At 59.3% G+C, this 13,850-nt stretch overlaps 1 protein-coding gene across 1 annotated transcript; it reads left to right on the top strand.

The window, feature by feature from the left end:
- The first annotated feature begins 1,773 nt into the window (after nucleotides 1-1,773).
- Nucleotides 1,774-10,134, top strand: LOC119192951 (serine/arginine repetitive matrix protein 1-like). The gene is made up of 6 exons (XM_037446679.1): nucleotides 1,774-1,892; nucleotides 3,488-3,952; nucleotides 4,059-4,245; nucleotides 4,357-4,778; nucleotides 4,892-5,571; nucleotides 10,019-10,134. The coding sequence occupies exons 1-6, from the start codon at nucleotides 1,774-1,776 to the stop codon at nucleotides 10,132-10,134; spliced, it is 1,989 nt and encodes a 662-aa protein (XP_037302576.1).
- Nucleotides 10,135-13,850: the final 3,716 nt, after the last annotated feature.

Consider the following 13,850-nt stretch of genomic DNA (forward strand, 5'->3'; position numbering starts at 1 on the left):
GGGATAGGTCCAAGTTGCGGGACTCACTGAGCTGTCTCAAATGAGCCCCCACTCGGGTACCCTGGGACGAGGTGTGGGCAGAAAGGGGGGAGGGGAGGGGGGGGGATGGGTCCAAGTTGCGGGACTCTCTGAGCTGTCTCAAATGAGCCCCCACTCGGGTACCCTGGGACGAGGTGTGGGCAGAAAGGGGGAAGGGGAGGGAGGGGAATAGGTCCGGGTTGCGGGACTCCCTGAGCTGTTTCAGATGAGCCCCCACTCGGGTACCCTAGGACGAGGTGTGGGCAGAAAGGGGGGGGGGGGGGGGGGGGATAGGTCCGGGTTGCGGGACTCACTGAGCTGTCTCAAATGAGCCCCCACTCGGGTACCTTGGGACTAGGTTTGGCAGAATGGGGAGATGGGGTGAGGGGGGGGTGTCGCCTATGGGGTCTTTAAATTGAATATGCCCGAGCCGAGTATCAATAACTCGTGCCGAGGCGTCCCCAAGCGCACAATAGGGAGAATGTTGGGGTGGGGGGTGGGTGATTAGGAGGGGGGGGAAGGATATAAGGATAGGACTGCTGGGCTACTCGGCGCGATTGTGGGGAGCCCAAACACGGGTATCCCAAGACCGGTATTCGCCGAGTTGTACCAGAAGAGTGGGGGGGTGGTGTGGGGGGGGTGGGAGATATGTAGGGAGGCTGGGCTCGCAGGGCTGATTGAAATGAGCCCAAGCACGATGATTCTAATCTGTATATTAAAGAAGTTGAATCTGTTGGAGTATGAAGTTGTTGGGGGTGGTAGAGGGGGGGGTGGTGCGGGGGTAGAAAGACTGGGCTGCTCAGCGCCACTCCGCTGAGCCCAAACACGGGGGTTCTAGGCCCAGTGGGAGCGGAGATAGGCCCAGGGGGTGTGTGGGTTAGTGGGAGGGTGAAAGGGGTGATGGTACGTACAAACGTACCCGGCACCTGTTAATTTTGTTGGCAAATCCTTATGGAGACCGCAAAAGTTAACTGTGTTTGTTTAGTCTGGTGTAAACAGCAATTGTAAGTTTGTTTGGTAGTGTCTTATGTAAACTGCAAATACAAGTTTGTAGGGTACGAAAGAAATATAAATATTGAATTTAACTAAAGTGATAAACGCGCGTGTAACCCAAAACGTGTTTTAGCACGTTTTGGTAACCGCGCGCGTTACGGTGAAGGTCTGTGAGTACTTAATGAGCCGACGCGCGGTCACGTACGCAACGTCGCGTCGGCTCGGATGTTGGTGAGCCTAACAGTTAAACGGGTTCGATTATTTATTTAATAAAATTTCTATTATATGTAATACGGAAACAAGGGGTGTAGTAAGGGGATGAGTATATGCCTGTGGAGTGTAATTAAAAATATAAAATATGGAGAATTATGTTATAATATTACTTTGATGGTATGTAACTAAGCGGTTATGGGGTTTATGTCCCACGTTAAGATCGCAAATGAAAGGTAACGATGTATTGTACAAGAAAGTTCCTATTGCAATTTGAGTAAATATTGATAGTTTTATAGTTATTACACAAAATCTGAAATTACTTTATATATGAAGAATGGTACATATGAAAATTATTTTACAAATCTTAATAGCTACTAGACGTCAGTAATTATTATTGGCAGACACTTAATTGAAAAATTTTAATAAAATCTAAAAATTTTGAAAATTTTAACTAAATTAATACAATAAAATATTAGTGTGACGTCACGCACATGTGCGCAACTTTTCTTGACCGTTTTTTCCGACAAAATTATGACTTAACTCACTAAAATGTCCATATGCCACGAAGATACTGGTGGTAGACTGCTGGTTGAGGTGTCCCCGGAATCGTCCGTCTTCGGCGGAGCAGGAGGCACTCTCAGACAGGGGATAGGCCTCTCCCCCGTCGAGTAATGCCTCCTGATGTGGCTCGGCAGTTATTAACTTTATCGGCTGTAGGGGGACTAATCGGGTCCTCCCAGCCGAAGTATGCGAGATAGGAGGGAGTTTTTGGTGCCTCCGGATTCGGGGAGAGTTAGCGCTTCTAGGAGTATCAGAATATTGAGTTCGAATTGGAACTAAGAGTCAGGGTGGGTCGACAAAGTTAAAGTTTGTTTCACTGTACGAGTGTCTTTGTTAAAATTTCAATTCTGGCTCTGTCTGTTGGGATACAATGCTGGTCTTGGTGTCCCTGAACGCGGGGAGAACCGGCGGATCCAAAGAGATCACCAGACAGACTTCGAACTGATACCCGAAAAGAGTACGAGGCACTGAACACTTGGGGTGAGTTTTTGTTTTGCGGTCCGTATTTAAAGTTCTGTAACTATGAAGTCCTGGTCCTGAGGGGGCCAGGATTTGGGTTATATGTGGGGGGGTTCACTGTTTAACTATAAACACTAGTACAGTACCTGTAGTTATGATATCCTATTTTTGGTGGATTTTACCCCGGAGCGTTATCACTTCTGTCACTGATTTTAACACTAAAACTTCTGTATTTAATTTGTTTTCCAATGGAAAAATCTGAAACTTGGTATAGGGGTGCCCGAGGGCCCCACGCACAGAATAGCACTTCGAAAATGTGGGGTCACAGCGATGAATCGGCACTTTCACTCACTTTTCCACTAGGTGCAATTTTTGCCAAAACACGTTTTTGTTTCTAAAAATTCGGTTTTTGGTCCGATTTTCACAGTTTTTTCACTGTAGGGAAGCCCGTCACTGCGCGCAACTTTTGGTGTATCGAACATGTATTTAGTGATTCTATGTCCGAAGTTAGCGATTTTTGATCGAGGAGCGTCGCGGTTTCGCTGCTTATCGATTCGCGCGCGCGCTGCGACTGGTTAGGTTAGGTTAGGTTAGGTTAGGTTAGGTTAGGTTAGGTTGGGGTGCTAGGTCAGGAAACCTCCTCGTGGTGCACCCTGGGCAACGGCGCGTCGATCAGACCGATCAGGCTGATCTGCGCGCTGGCTATCCTGACAACCGAGGTGGTTGGCGGTCGTCGCCTCTTGTGGCGGCTGTCGTCTCGTAGTATGAAGTGATTGGCCCAACTTGGGCGGCTCCCGGTTCTGTCCCGGGGGTGTCGACGGGCTCGGTGTGCGCTCATCCCGCCCCGAGCAGGCAGTGGGGGGGATTCTCTCTCCCATTGTCGCCGTCGCAGATCGTAATCTGGTGTGGAGGTCTGTGGATATGTCTCGCGCTCCCACTGGACCGAGGGTCTTGGCTTAACCGCCTGGACCGCGAGGGAAAACCTCTATAAAAATCACCCCGAATCCCAAGCGGCGGCGCACCGCGAGGATGCATGGCCGATGGGCAGTTCGGTCTCGAGTGCGACCCCGCCAGAGTACCGGCCGACACTCTGTGCGGGTTACGCTAGGCTTACCCAGGTACAGGGGCACTGCCTGGGCGGACCACCCTTTCCCCATACTCGTGGGACTCAAAATGGAATCCATCAATTTTAAAAAACCCCAAATCATTTTGACGCGTTTGCCTACTCCGGTTCCGACTGGAGGGCGGAGGTCGGAGGGCGCAAGCCCAACGACGGTGATGAGGTGGAGAAGAGCATGGGCGACGGGCTCATGGTAGTGGAGGCCGGAACATCATCTAGGCCGGAAGAATTGGAAATGGACTCGGAGTCAAGCCTGAGTGTCTCCTCTGTCCGGAGCAGAAGGCTCTGGAGGAGACACTCCCAGTCCATAGACAACTGCTCGCTTCTATCGAGTGACACCGACGAGCCGCCACCCAAGGCGCCAACAACTGACGGTCGAGGGAGAGGGCGTTCCACGCCCGCTCCCACGACTGAAAAATACGTCGGGATAAAGAAGGCCCAACAAGAACGGGACAGGCTGAAGAGGGAAGAGGCGCGAAAGAGGGCCGAAGAGGAGCTGGAGGAGCGGCTGCGTTACGTGAAGTCGCCGCTCCCTCCCAGAACCGACACGGACGATGACCTACCCGTCCTTAAGGAGGACCTGATTCAGTGCGGGCAAATTGTGCGGGCAATTGTGAGAAAGTCCGGAAATCTAAAGGGCACGTCACAAAAGGCGCTCAACCGGGTAATTAATCTTATCACTCGGTACGTACAGCAACCAGAGTCGGCCGCCATTGCCCGTCTGGAAGAGGAGAAAGAAGTGGCGCGAAAACAGCGAGCGCCTGGAGGAGAGCGTAAAGCGGCTAGAAGAGGAAAACTCCTCCCTCCGCCGTCGGCTCGAGGACCTGGAAGCGTCAAACAACTCCAGGACCACCACGGAGGAGATGCTGGCCATGGTGGAGGCAAGGGTGCAGGCCCGACTAGAGTCCACTGATGGGGCCAGCTCAGAGACCACCTCTCGCACATGAAGCGAAGAAAATCCACCCCCGGGGATATACAACTCCCCGTGACAGGGGGGGACGGTGGGAGGCCCGCAGCCCAAGACCAAGAAGGAGAAAGGGAAAGGCAAGGGTAAGAAAACAGCCTCCGCTCACCCAACCCCCGCTCCCGTGGCCGGACCATCCAGCGCGCCGCTGCAAGACATCGCTGGGCCCTCCACGGCGGCGGCTGGCAGCCCAGCACAGCCTGCCACCAAGAGAAAGCAGGCGAAGACCGCTCCAAATAACAAAACAGCGTCGGGCCCCAAGCCCCAAAAGGGCGTTAAGAAGACGGCACCGCCCCCTCCGGAACCCCGCCCATTGCCGCCAGCTCCGGCCTCAATGGAGGCACCGTGGACTGAGGTCGTAAACCGGAAAAAGAACAAGACCAGCGCGACTAGAACCCCGGCGCCGCGGCAACCGGCAAAACGCCCCGAGCCGAAGCTCCGGCCGCCGAAGTCAGCCGCAGTCACCATCTCGCTGACACCTGCGGCCATTGAGAAAGGCCTTACCTACGCTGGGGTGCTAACAAACGCCCAACAGCGAGTGGACCTTAGTGGCCTCAATATAGACAGGCTCAAGCCGAAATACGCGGCAACGGGGCCATGCTTTACGAGGTCCCAGGAGCCGAATCGGAACAGAAGGCCGATGCCCTAGCCGCCAGGCTGAGGGAATGTTTCGCGACCGAGGACGTCATCGTGTCCCGGCCTACAAAGTGCTCGGAGCTGCGTATCTCGGGGCTGGACTTCGCGGCCACCTCAGAGACGGTCCAGGCGGCCCTCTGCAATGCCGGAGAGTGCGCTGCGGAGTCAATTAAAGTGGGGCAGATTCGACCAGACAGGTCGGGCATGGGAGCCGTCTGGGCCAAAGTGCCCACTAGGGCGGCGAAGAAAATAAAGGCGGCCCGCGTGAAAATAGGATGGGTCGTAGCCAGGGTGACCGTGCTCGAGGCGCGCCCTATGCGGTGTTACCGCTGCCTCGAGCAGGGTCACGTTAGGAACGTGTGCGACTGCCCACAGACCACAGCGGACTATGCTATCGCTGCGGAAAGCCGGGACACAAGGCCCGGGAGTGCCAAGACGCCGAACTGCACCCTGTGTGCCGCTAAGGGAGCAAACCTGCCGGGCATCGGGTGGGGGGGAAGGCGTGTTCTGCCTCCTCCTCCCGCAAATCACGGCGTCGCCCACGTAGGAGACCGCCTGCCGCTGAGGTTCTGTCCCAGCCGCAGGCGGCGAACCCACAACAAGTGCAGTTGGCCGAGATGGATGTTGAGGAGATCGTCCATCAATAATGGACCTAAGTTTCCTCCAGGCGAACATCAACCACTGCGCCCGCGCCCAGGACCTGTTGTCCCAAAGCCTGGCGCAGTGGTCGGTGCAAGTGGCCGTGGTCGCCGAACCGTATTTTGTCCCGCCCAGAGATAACTGGGTAGGAGACATCGACGGGTCGGTGGCCATCATCACCAGGGTGCCGCTGGCTCCCCGCCCTTCGCAAAAAGTTGAGAAGGGCCAGGGATGCGTCGCGGCTCTGTTGGGGGAATTGTGGATAGTAGGAGTTTACTTCTCCCCCAACAGACCCCTAGCCGAGTTCGAATCTTTTCTCGTTCGGCTGGGGGCCATGGTTGAGCAGGGCCAACCTCGCCCGACGATCGTCGCCGGTGACTTCAACGCGAAATCCGCGGTCTGGGGTTCGCCGGCGACCGACGCTCGCGGTGAGGTCCTGGAGAATGGGCGATCTCCGTCGGCCTGGCCGTTCTGAACAGGGGGTCGGTGGACACGTGCGTGCGGCACAACGGCGGGTCAATTGTTGATTTGTCGTTTGGGTGCCCCGTCGTCGCACGTCGTGTCCGTGGCTGGAGGGTCCTCGTGGACGCGGAGACGCTATCGGATCATCGATACATAAGATTCGATGTCGCCGCGCCCACGAGCCAACGTAACCAGCCCAGTGGTGGACCGAGTGCCCCTGGTCAGGACGGCCCGCGGTGGGCATTAAGGCGCCTCGACAAGGAGGCCCTAGAGCTGGCTGCTCTGGCAGTCTCGTGGCTCCCCGAGCCGGAGGGTCCGGTGAGGGGTCGAGTAGGAGGCGGAGTGGTTCGGGGTGGCAATGTCGGACGTTTGCGACGCCGCCATGCCCCAGGCGCTCCGTCGTCCTCCGCGGCGGGAGGTGTACTGGTGGTCGGCGGAGTTAGCGCAGTTGCGCGCGTCTTGCGTGGCTGCGCGCCGCCGATACGCCAGGCATCGCCGCCGCCGTATTCGCGCACGAGACCATGAAGACCGGGAGCGGCAGCTCTACGGCCTCTATAAAGAGGCGAAGAGAGCGCTGCGGGTGGCCATTCATAGGGCCAAGGTCGCGGCACGCAAGGAGTTTTTGTATACTCTCGACGGGGACCCGTGCGGGCGCCCCTACAAACTCGTGATGAATAAGCTTCGTCCAGCGGCGCCCCGCTGTCGCAGAGTCTCCAGCCAGAACTACTGGCCAACGTTGTCGCGGCCTTGTTCCCGGCCACCGAGGATACCACTCCTCCACCGATGGCGCCACCGGAAGTGGCGTCATCGTCGTTGTCGGCAAGGGATATTCCAGAGGTTTCGCCCGCGGAAGTGCGGGCGGCAGTGTGTCGGCTGCGGGGCAAAAACACCGCCCCGGGTCTCGACGGCATCCCCGGGAAAGCCTGGGTGTTAGCCCTCGAGTACCTGGGGCCGCGGCTCCGTAGCCTATTCTCCGCCTGTATGGTGCAGGGCGTCTTCCCGGCGCGGTGGAAGACCGGGAAGCTCGTCCTGCTGAAGAAAGAGGAGAACCCGCAGAGTCGCCGTCGGCCTACCGGCCCATCGTGCTGCTCGACGAGGTCGCCAAACTTTTGAGCGCATTTTACACGCGCGCCTCGTCGAGCACCTCGAGAGGGTCGGTCCCAACTTGGCCGACAATCAGTTTGGATTTAGGGTGGACGCTCAACTGTCCACGCGATTCTGCAGGTCAAGTCGCAGGCGGAGGAAGCAGTGGCCGGGGGAAAGGTTGTTATTGCGGTCTCGTTGGACATATCCAACGCTTTTAATTCGCTCCCCTGGCCATGCATCAATGAAGCACTGCGGTACCACGTGGTGCCGCCCTATCTCAGGCGTCTGGTGCGCGCGTACCTCTCCGACAGGTACGTGGTGTATCCGGGCGCCGACGGAGTAACACCGAAGAGCGATGTCGTGCGGTGTCCCACGAAGTCGGTTCTAGGCCCTCTCTTGTGGAACATCGGGTACGACTGGGTGCTCCGTGGTGCCAATCTCTGGGGCGTCGACGTGACGTGTTACGCGGATGACACGTTGGTCACGGCGACGTCTAAGACCTTCCAGGACGCCGCGATCCTGGCGGCGGTGGGTACCGACCACGTAGTGAGCCGAATCAGGCGTTTAGGTTTGAAGGTGGCCCTCGAGAAGACCGAGGCCATTTGTTTTCACGGGCCTCGGCGAGAAGGCCACCGGCCGATGCCCACATCGAGGTTGAGGGGTGCGGATTCCCATCGGCAAAACTATGAAGTATTTGGGTCTGATTTTTGGACGGCCGGTGGGAATTCCGCGCCCGACTGAAAATTGCGGACAAAGTTGTCCAGGGCAGCGGGCGCTCTTTCTAGCCTGCTGCCCAACCTGGAAAGATCCTGGTATCCCTTGCCGAAGGTTGTACCACGGGGTCGTGCGGTCCATGGCGTTGTACGGCAGCCCAGTCTGGGCTGACGCCCTGGGAGCGTTCTGTCGCCCTCCTGAGGGGAGCCCGCAGCGGGTCACGTAGCGCAGCGGGCCATACGGGCGTACCGCACGGTCTCGTACGAGGCAGCTTGTCTTTTGGCCGGATTCCTGCCCTGGGATCTGGACGCCAAAGCCCTCTCCGATACTTTCATTGGAGGGAGGAGGCGTTCAGGAACGGGCAGCGTCCGGCGCCCTGAAGGAAGGTGGAGGCAAAGGGCCTCCTTACGGCGAAGCCGCCGTGGAGGAGTGGCGTTCCAGGCTGGAGGCCCCGTCAGCGGGGCTTCGGGCCGTAGCGGCAGTGCGTCCTGTCTTTGCACAGTGGCTGGACAGGCGCCACGGCGCGGCGACATTCGCCTGACGCAGGTGCTCACCGGGCATGGGTGCTTCGGGGAGTACCTGTGTCAGATAGTAGGCACGGAGGTGAGCGCCGTGTGTCACCATTGTGACAACTGCCCGCGGGATACGGCCCAACATACGTTGGAGTCTTGCCCAGCCTGGGACGATGAGCGCAGCGCTCTCGTGTCAGTCGTCGGAGGAGACCTCGCTGCCGGCCGTGGTCGCTTCCATGGTCGGCAGCCCGGAGGCCTGGCGTGCGGTGGCCCACTTCTGCGAGGTGGTCCTCTCGCAGAAGGAGAGTGCCGAGAGGGATCGTGAGGGGAGGATCCCTCCCGCCGTCAGAGGAGACGTAGGAGGCGCCGGGTGGACGACTGACCGGCGTCTCCCGCCCTGTGGAATGGGGGCGTTTGGAGAATTCCACCACGGTATCCCCTGCCTGTCGTAAAGGCGACTAATAGGGGCCACGAAGGGGTCGTCGGCGGGCAGCAGGGGGCTGCCCGTCCGAGTGCGCCTGCACTTTTCAGTGCGTGTAGTGCGTTCATCGCACACGCTTCGGTTGACCCCCGGGATGGACGGCAGCGTGTTGTTGGCCTCACGCTGCCGTAGACGCCGAGGGCGTCCTTCGGTGCGCGGGGGCTTTTGAGCCCCCATAGGAGACGGGCCGCAAGGCGGCACCGCGCACAGGGGCAGTTGCGAGTCGCAGACTAGACATTTCAACGTCAGAGGAAGCCCGCAGCCGTCCCTAATGCGCGAAGAGGAGCCACCGCGGAGTTTTAGTTGGTATGCCGTGCGTTGCATAGGTTGGGGACTCCGGCCGGCGGTCGCCCGAAGGTCTACATCAATTCCGGGCGGCGCAACGTCGGGTCGTAAGGCACGGTGACCCCAACATAACCGCTCAGTCGCCCCCCGCGAAGGCTGGGCGGTAGTAATAAGGTACTTTCTCCGCGAAACCAAAAAAAAAAAAAAAGGTTAGGTTAGGTTAGGTTAGGTTAGGTTAGGTTAGGTTAGGTTAGGTTAGGTTAGGTTGGGGTGCTAGGTCAGGAAACCTCCTCGTGGTGCACCCTGGGCAACGGCGCGTCGATCAGACCGATCAGGCTGATCTGCGCGCCGGCGAATATCCTGACAACGAGGTGGTTGGCGGTCGTCGCCTCTTGTGGCGGCCGTCGTGTCGTAGTGTCGAGATTGGCCCATCTTGGGCGGCTCCCGGTTCTGCCCCGGTGTCGACGGGCTCGGTGTGCGCTCACCCCGCCCCGAGCAGGCAGTGGGGACCTCCTCCCATTGTCGCCGTCAGATCGTAATCCGGTATGGTGGTCTGTGGATATGTCTCGCGCTCCTGCTGGACCGAGGGTCTTGGCTTAACCGCCCGGACCGCGAGGAAGAAAACCTCTATAAAAAAATCACCCCGAATCCCAAGCGGCGGCGCACCGCGAGGGGATGCATGGCCGATGGGTAGTTCGGTCTCGAGTGCGACCCCGCCAGAGTACCGGCCGACACTCTGTGCGGGTTACGCTAGGCTTACCCAGGTACAGGGGCACTGCCTGGGCGGACCACCCTTTCCCCATACTCGTGGGAACAGTAATGGAATTTTAAATCTTAAACAACCCAAAATCACATTGACGAGATTGCCTACCCAGTTCCGGCTGGAGAGGCGGAGGTCGGCGGGTGCAAGCCCAATGACGACGAGGTGCAGGAGAGTGCGGCTGAAAGGCCCATGGAGGTAGCGGCCGAGTTCAAGGTCTTGACAGCCTGAATCGACCTGAATCAAGTGGAGAGTATGTCGTCGGTCCGTAGCAGGAAATTCTGGAGACGGCACTCGCCCAAGGAGAGCGAAATATGCTTGACGAGCGAGACTGACGAACCGGCTCCGAAAGCGGTCACGACTGATGGCAGAGGACGAGGGCGTCCGCCCACTGGTGATTATGCGGGCCTTAAAAGGCCCAAAAAGAGCTCGACGCTCGAAGGCGGGAGCAATCCCGTCAAAGAATGAAAAGAACTCGAGGATCAACTTCGACAAGAAAAACGGCCGGTGACCTCGAAACGCATGGACATCGAGGAACCCCGAGTCATCCTGAAGGAAGACCTGCTACAGTGCGGTCATATGGTCCGTCACATAGTCCGTAAGTCGGGGAACCTAAAAAGGACCCCGAAGCACTCAAACGGGTGACGGACAATAAAACAATACGTCGAGCAGCCGGAACTGGAGTTGATGGCACGCTTAGAAAAAGAGCAAAAGCGCGAGTGGAAAGAGCGCGGAGCCCAACTTGAGGAATCCGTGAAAAAGTTGCAGGAGGAAAACAGCTCCCTACGGAGGCGCCTAGAAGAACTAGGAGGCGTCTCGCCAGTAAGCCTTCTACGGAAGAAGTGCTGGCAATGTGATTGAGGCAAGGGTGCAGGCCAGGATGGAGTCTATCCAGATGGGCCCGGCACAGCGCCCCATTGGCACACACGAACGAAGGACTACGGGGATACGCAACTCCCGGTAGCGGATGGTATCGTTGGGGAGCGCAAAGTAAGCAGCCAAAGGGCAAAGGTATTAAAAAGTCGGCCAAGCCTGCACTCCGCTCCCCGCCCCCACTATCCCCGTTCCTGTTGCTGGGCCCTCCAGCGCCCCGCCGCAAGTCATAGCGGGTCCCTCCTCGGCTACGGCGGCTGTGACGCCCACGACGGCACCAACAGCCGAAAACCGCGAGAAGAACGGTGCACCTGAAAAGAGAAGGCAGGCCCCAAAACAAGAAAAGGGAGGAAAGAAAGGACAGGCAGCAACCAGCGCCGGAGCCCCGCCCGCTGCCGCCGGCCCCGCGTCAATGGATACGTGGGTAGTGGTGGTCAAGAAGTCAGAAGAAGGGAAGCCTGCCAGCGCAAGCGGCCAATGCACAGCCGCCGCAGCCGACGCGCGCAGGGCGGAGCCTGAACCGGCCGCCACGCTCCGCGGCGGTTATCATTTCCTAACGCCGTCGGCGGTGGCCAAGGGGCTGTCGTACAAACAAGTACTGACGGACGCCCAGGCGAGAGTGGACCTCACCGGCCTTGATATCAGCAGGTTGAGGCCAAAGTTTGCGGCCACGGGCGCCCCAATGTACGAGGTGCCCGGGGCCAACTCCGAAGAGAGGGCCGACTCCCTTGCCGCAAGGCTGAGGGAGTGCCTCGGGTCGGAGGATGTGAAAGTATCCCGGCCCACAAAGACTGAACTGCGGCTGACGGAGCTGGACTACACGGCCACCGGAGTCAGTCGCAGCGGCCCTCTCAAAGGCCGGTGAGTGCTCCTCGAGCTAATTAGTAGGGCAGATTCGCCCCGATCGGTCAGGGTGTAGGGACCGCCTGTGAAAATGCCCATAAAGGCGGCCCAAAAGGTCAAGGGGGCGGGCCGCATCTTAATAGGCTGGACCGCGGCTAAGGTGACCGTCCTACAGTCGCGGCCAAATCGGTGTATCCGGTGACTGGAGTCCGGGAACGTCAGGCAGCGCTGCGACTGCGCATTGGACCGCAGCAACCTTTGATACCGCTGCGGAAAGGCGGGCCACAAGATCCGAGAATGCGGCCCCGCCGAACTGCGCAGTCTGCGCGGCCGCTGGCAGGCCCGCCGGGCACCGCTTAGGGGAAGGCATGGCTGCCCCCTCCCCGCGCAAACCGGCGCCGCCCCCAAAGAAGGAATGCGCCTGCGGCTGAGGTTCTGTCCCAGCCGCAGGCGGCGAGCCCACCGCAACAGGCAGTGGCCGAGATGGACGTGGAGGAGATCGCCCATCAATAATGGATATAAGTTTCCTCCAGGCGAACATCAACCACTGCGCCCGCGCCCAGGACCTGTTGTCCCAAAGCCTGGCGCAGTGGTCGGTGCAAGTGGCCGTGGTCGCCGAACCGTATTTTGTCCCGCCCCGAGATAACTGGGTAGGGGACATCGACGGGTCGGTGGCCATCATCACCCAGGGTGCCGCTGGCTCCCCGCCCTTCGCAAAAGTCGAGAAGGGCCAGGGATGCGTCGCGGCTCTGTTGGGGGATTGTGGATAGTTGAGTTTATTTCTCCCCAACAGACCCCTGGCCGAGTTCGAATCTTTCCTCGTTCGGCTGGGGCCCTGGTTGAGCAGGGCCAACCTCACCCCGACGATCGTCGCCGGTGACGTCACCGCGAAATCCGCGGTCTGGCGTTCGCCGGCGACCGACGCTCGCGGTGAGGTCCTGGAGGAATGGGCGATCTCCGTCGGCCTGGCCGTTCTGAACAGGGGGTCGGTGGACACGTGCGTGCGGCACAACGGCGGGTCAATTGTTGATTTGTCGTTTGGGTCCCGTCGTCGCACGTCGTGTCCGGCTGGAGGGTCCTCGTGGACGCGGAGACACTATCGGATCATCGATATATAAGGTTCGATGTCGCCGCGCCCACGAGTCAACGTAACCAGCCCAGTGGTGGACCGAGTGCCCCTGGTCAGGACGGCCCGCGGTGGGCATTAAGGCGCCTCGACAAGGAGGCCCTAGAGCCCGCTCTGGCAGCTCGTGGCTCCCCGAGCCGGAGGGTCCGGTGAGGGTCGAGCAGGAGGCGGAGTGGTTCGGGGTGGCAATGTCGGACGTTTGCGACGCCGCCATGCCCCGGGCGCTCCGTCGTCCTCCGCGGCGGGAGGTGTACTGGTGGTCGGCGGAGTTAGCGCAGTTGCGCGCGTCTTGCGCTGCGCGCCGCCGATACGCCAGGCATCGCCGCCGCCGTATTCGCGCACGAGACCATGAAGACCGGGAGCGGTAGCTCTACGGCCTCTATAAAGAGGCGAAGAGAGCGCTGCGGGTGGCCGTGCACAGGGCCAAGGTCGCGGCACGTAAGGAGTTTGTGGAGACTCTCGACGCGACCCGTGGGGCGCCCATACAAGCTCGTCATGAACAAGCTTCGTCCGGCGGCGCCCCGCTGTCGCAGAGTCTCCGGCCAGAACTTCTGGCCAACGTTGTCGCGGCCTTGTTCCCGGCCACCGAGGATACCATTCCTCCACCGATGGCGCCACCGGAAGTGGCGTCATCGTCGTTTTCGGCAAGGATATCCAGAGGTTTCGCCCGCGGAAATGCGGGCGGCAGTGTTTGCGGGGCAAAACACCGCCCCGGGTCTCGACGGCATCCCCGGGAAAGCCTGTGTTAGCCCTCGAGTACCTGGGGCCGCGGCCCGCAGCCTATTCTCCGCCTGTATGGTGCAGGGCGTCTTCCCGGCGCGGTGGAAGACCGAAGCTCGTCCTGCTTAAGAAAGAGGGAGACCCGCAGAGTCGCCGTCGGCCTACCGGCCCATCGTGCTGCTCGACGAGGTCGCCAAACTTTTGAGCGTATTATACACGCGCGCCTCGTCGAGCATCTCGAGAGGGGTCGGTCCAAATTTGGCCGACAAACAGTTTGGTTTTAGGAGTGGACGCTCAACTGTCCACGCGATTCTGCGGGTCAAGTCGCAGGCGGAGGAAGTTGCGGCCAGGGAATGGTGATTATCGCCGTCCCCGTTAGACATTT

This window comes from Manduca sexta, unplaced genomic scaffold (genome assembly GCF_014839805.1).
Source record: "Manduca sexta isolate Smith_Timp_Sample1 unplaced genomic scaffold, JHU_Msex_v1.0 HiC_scaffold_3423, whole genome shotgun sequence".
Taxonomy (NCBI): domain Eukaryota; kingdom Metazoa; phylum Arthropoda; class Insecta; order Lepidoptera; family Sphingidae; genus Manduca; species Manduca sexta.

What these genes read in the sequence shown, in the direction of transcription:
- LOC119192951 (XM_037446679.1), top strand. Translation starts at nt 1,774, where the DNA reads ATGTCCATATGCCACGAAGATACTGGTGGTAGACTGCTGGTTGAGGTG. An exon ending in ATAGGCCTCTCCCCCGTCGA is followed by an intron (nt 1,893 to 3,487) that starts GTAATGCCTCCT and finishes TTCCGACTGGAG; the next exon opens with GGCGGAGGTCGGAGGGCGCA. An exon ending in CCGAAGCTCCGGCCGCCGAA is followed by an intron (nt 4,779 to 4,891) that starts GTCAGCCGCAGT and finishes GCCTCAATATAG; the next exon opens with ACAGGCTCAAGCCGAAATAC.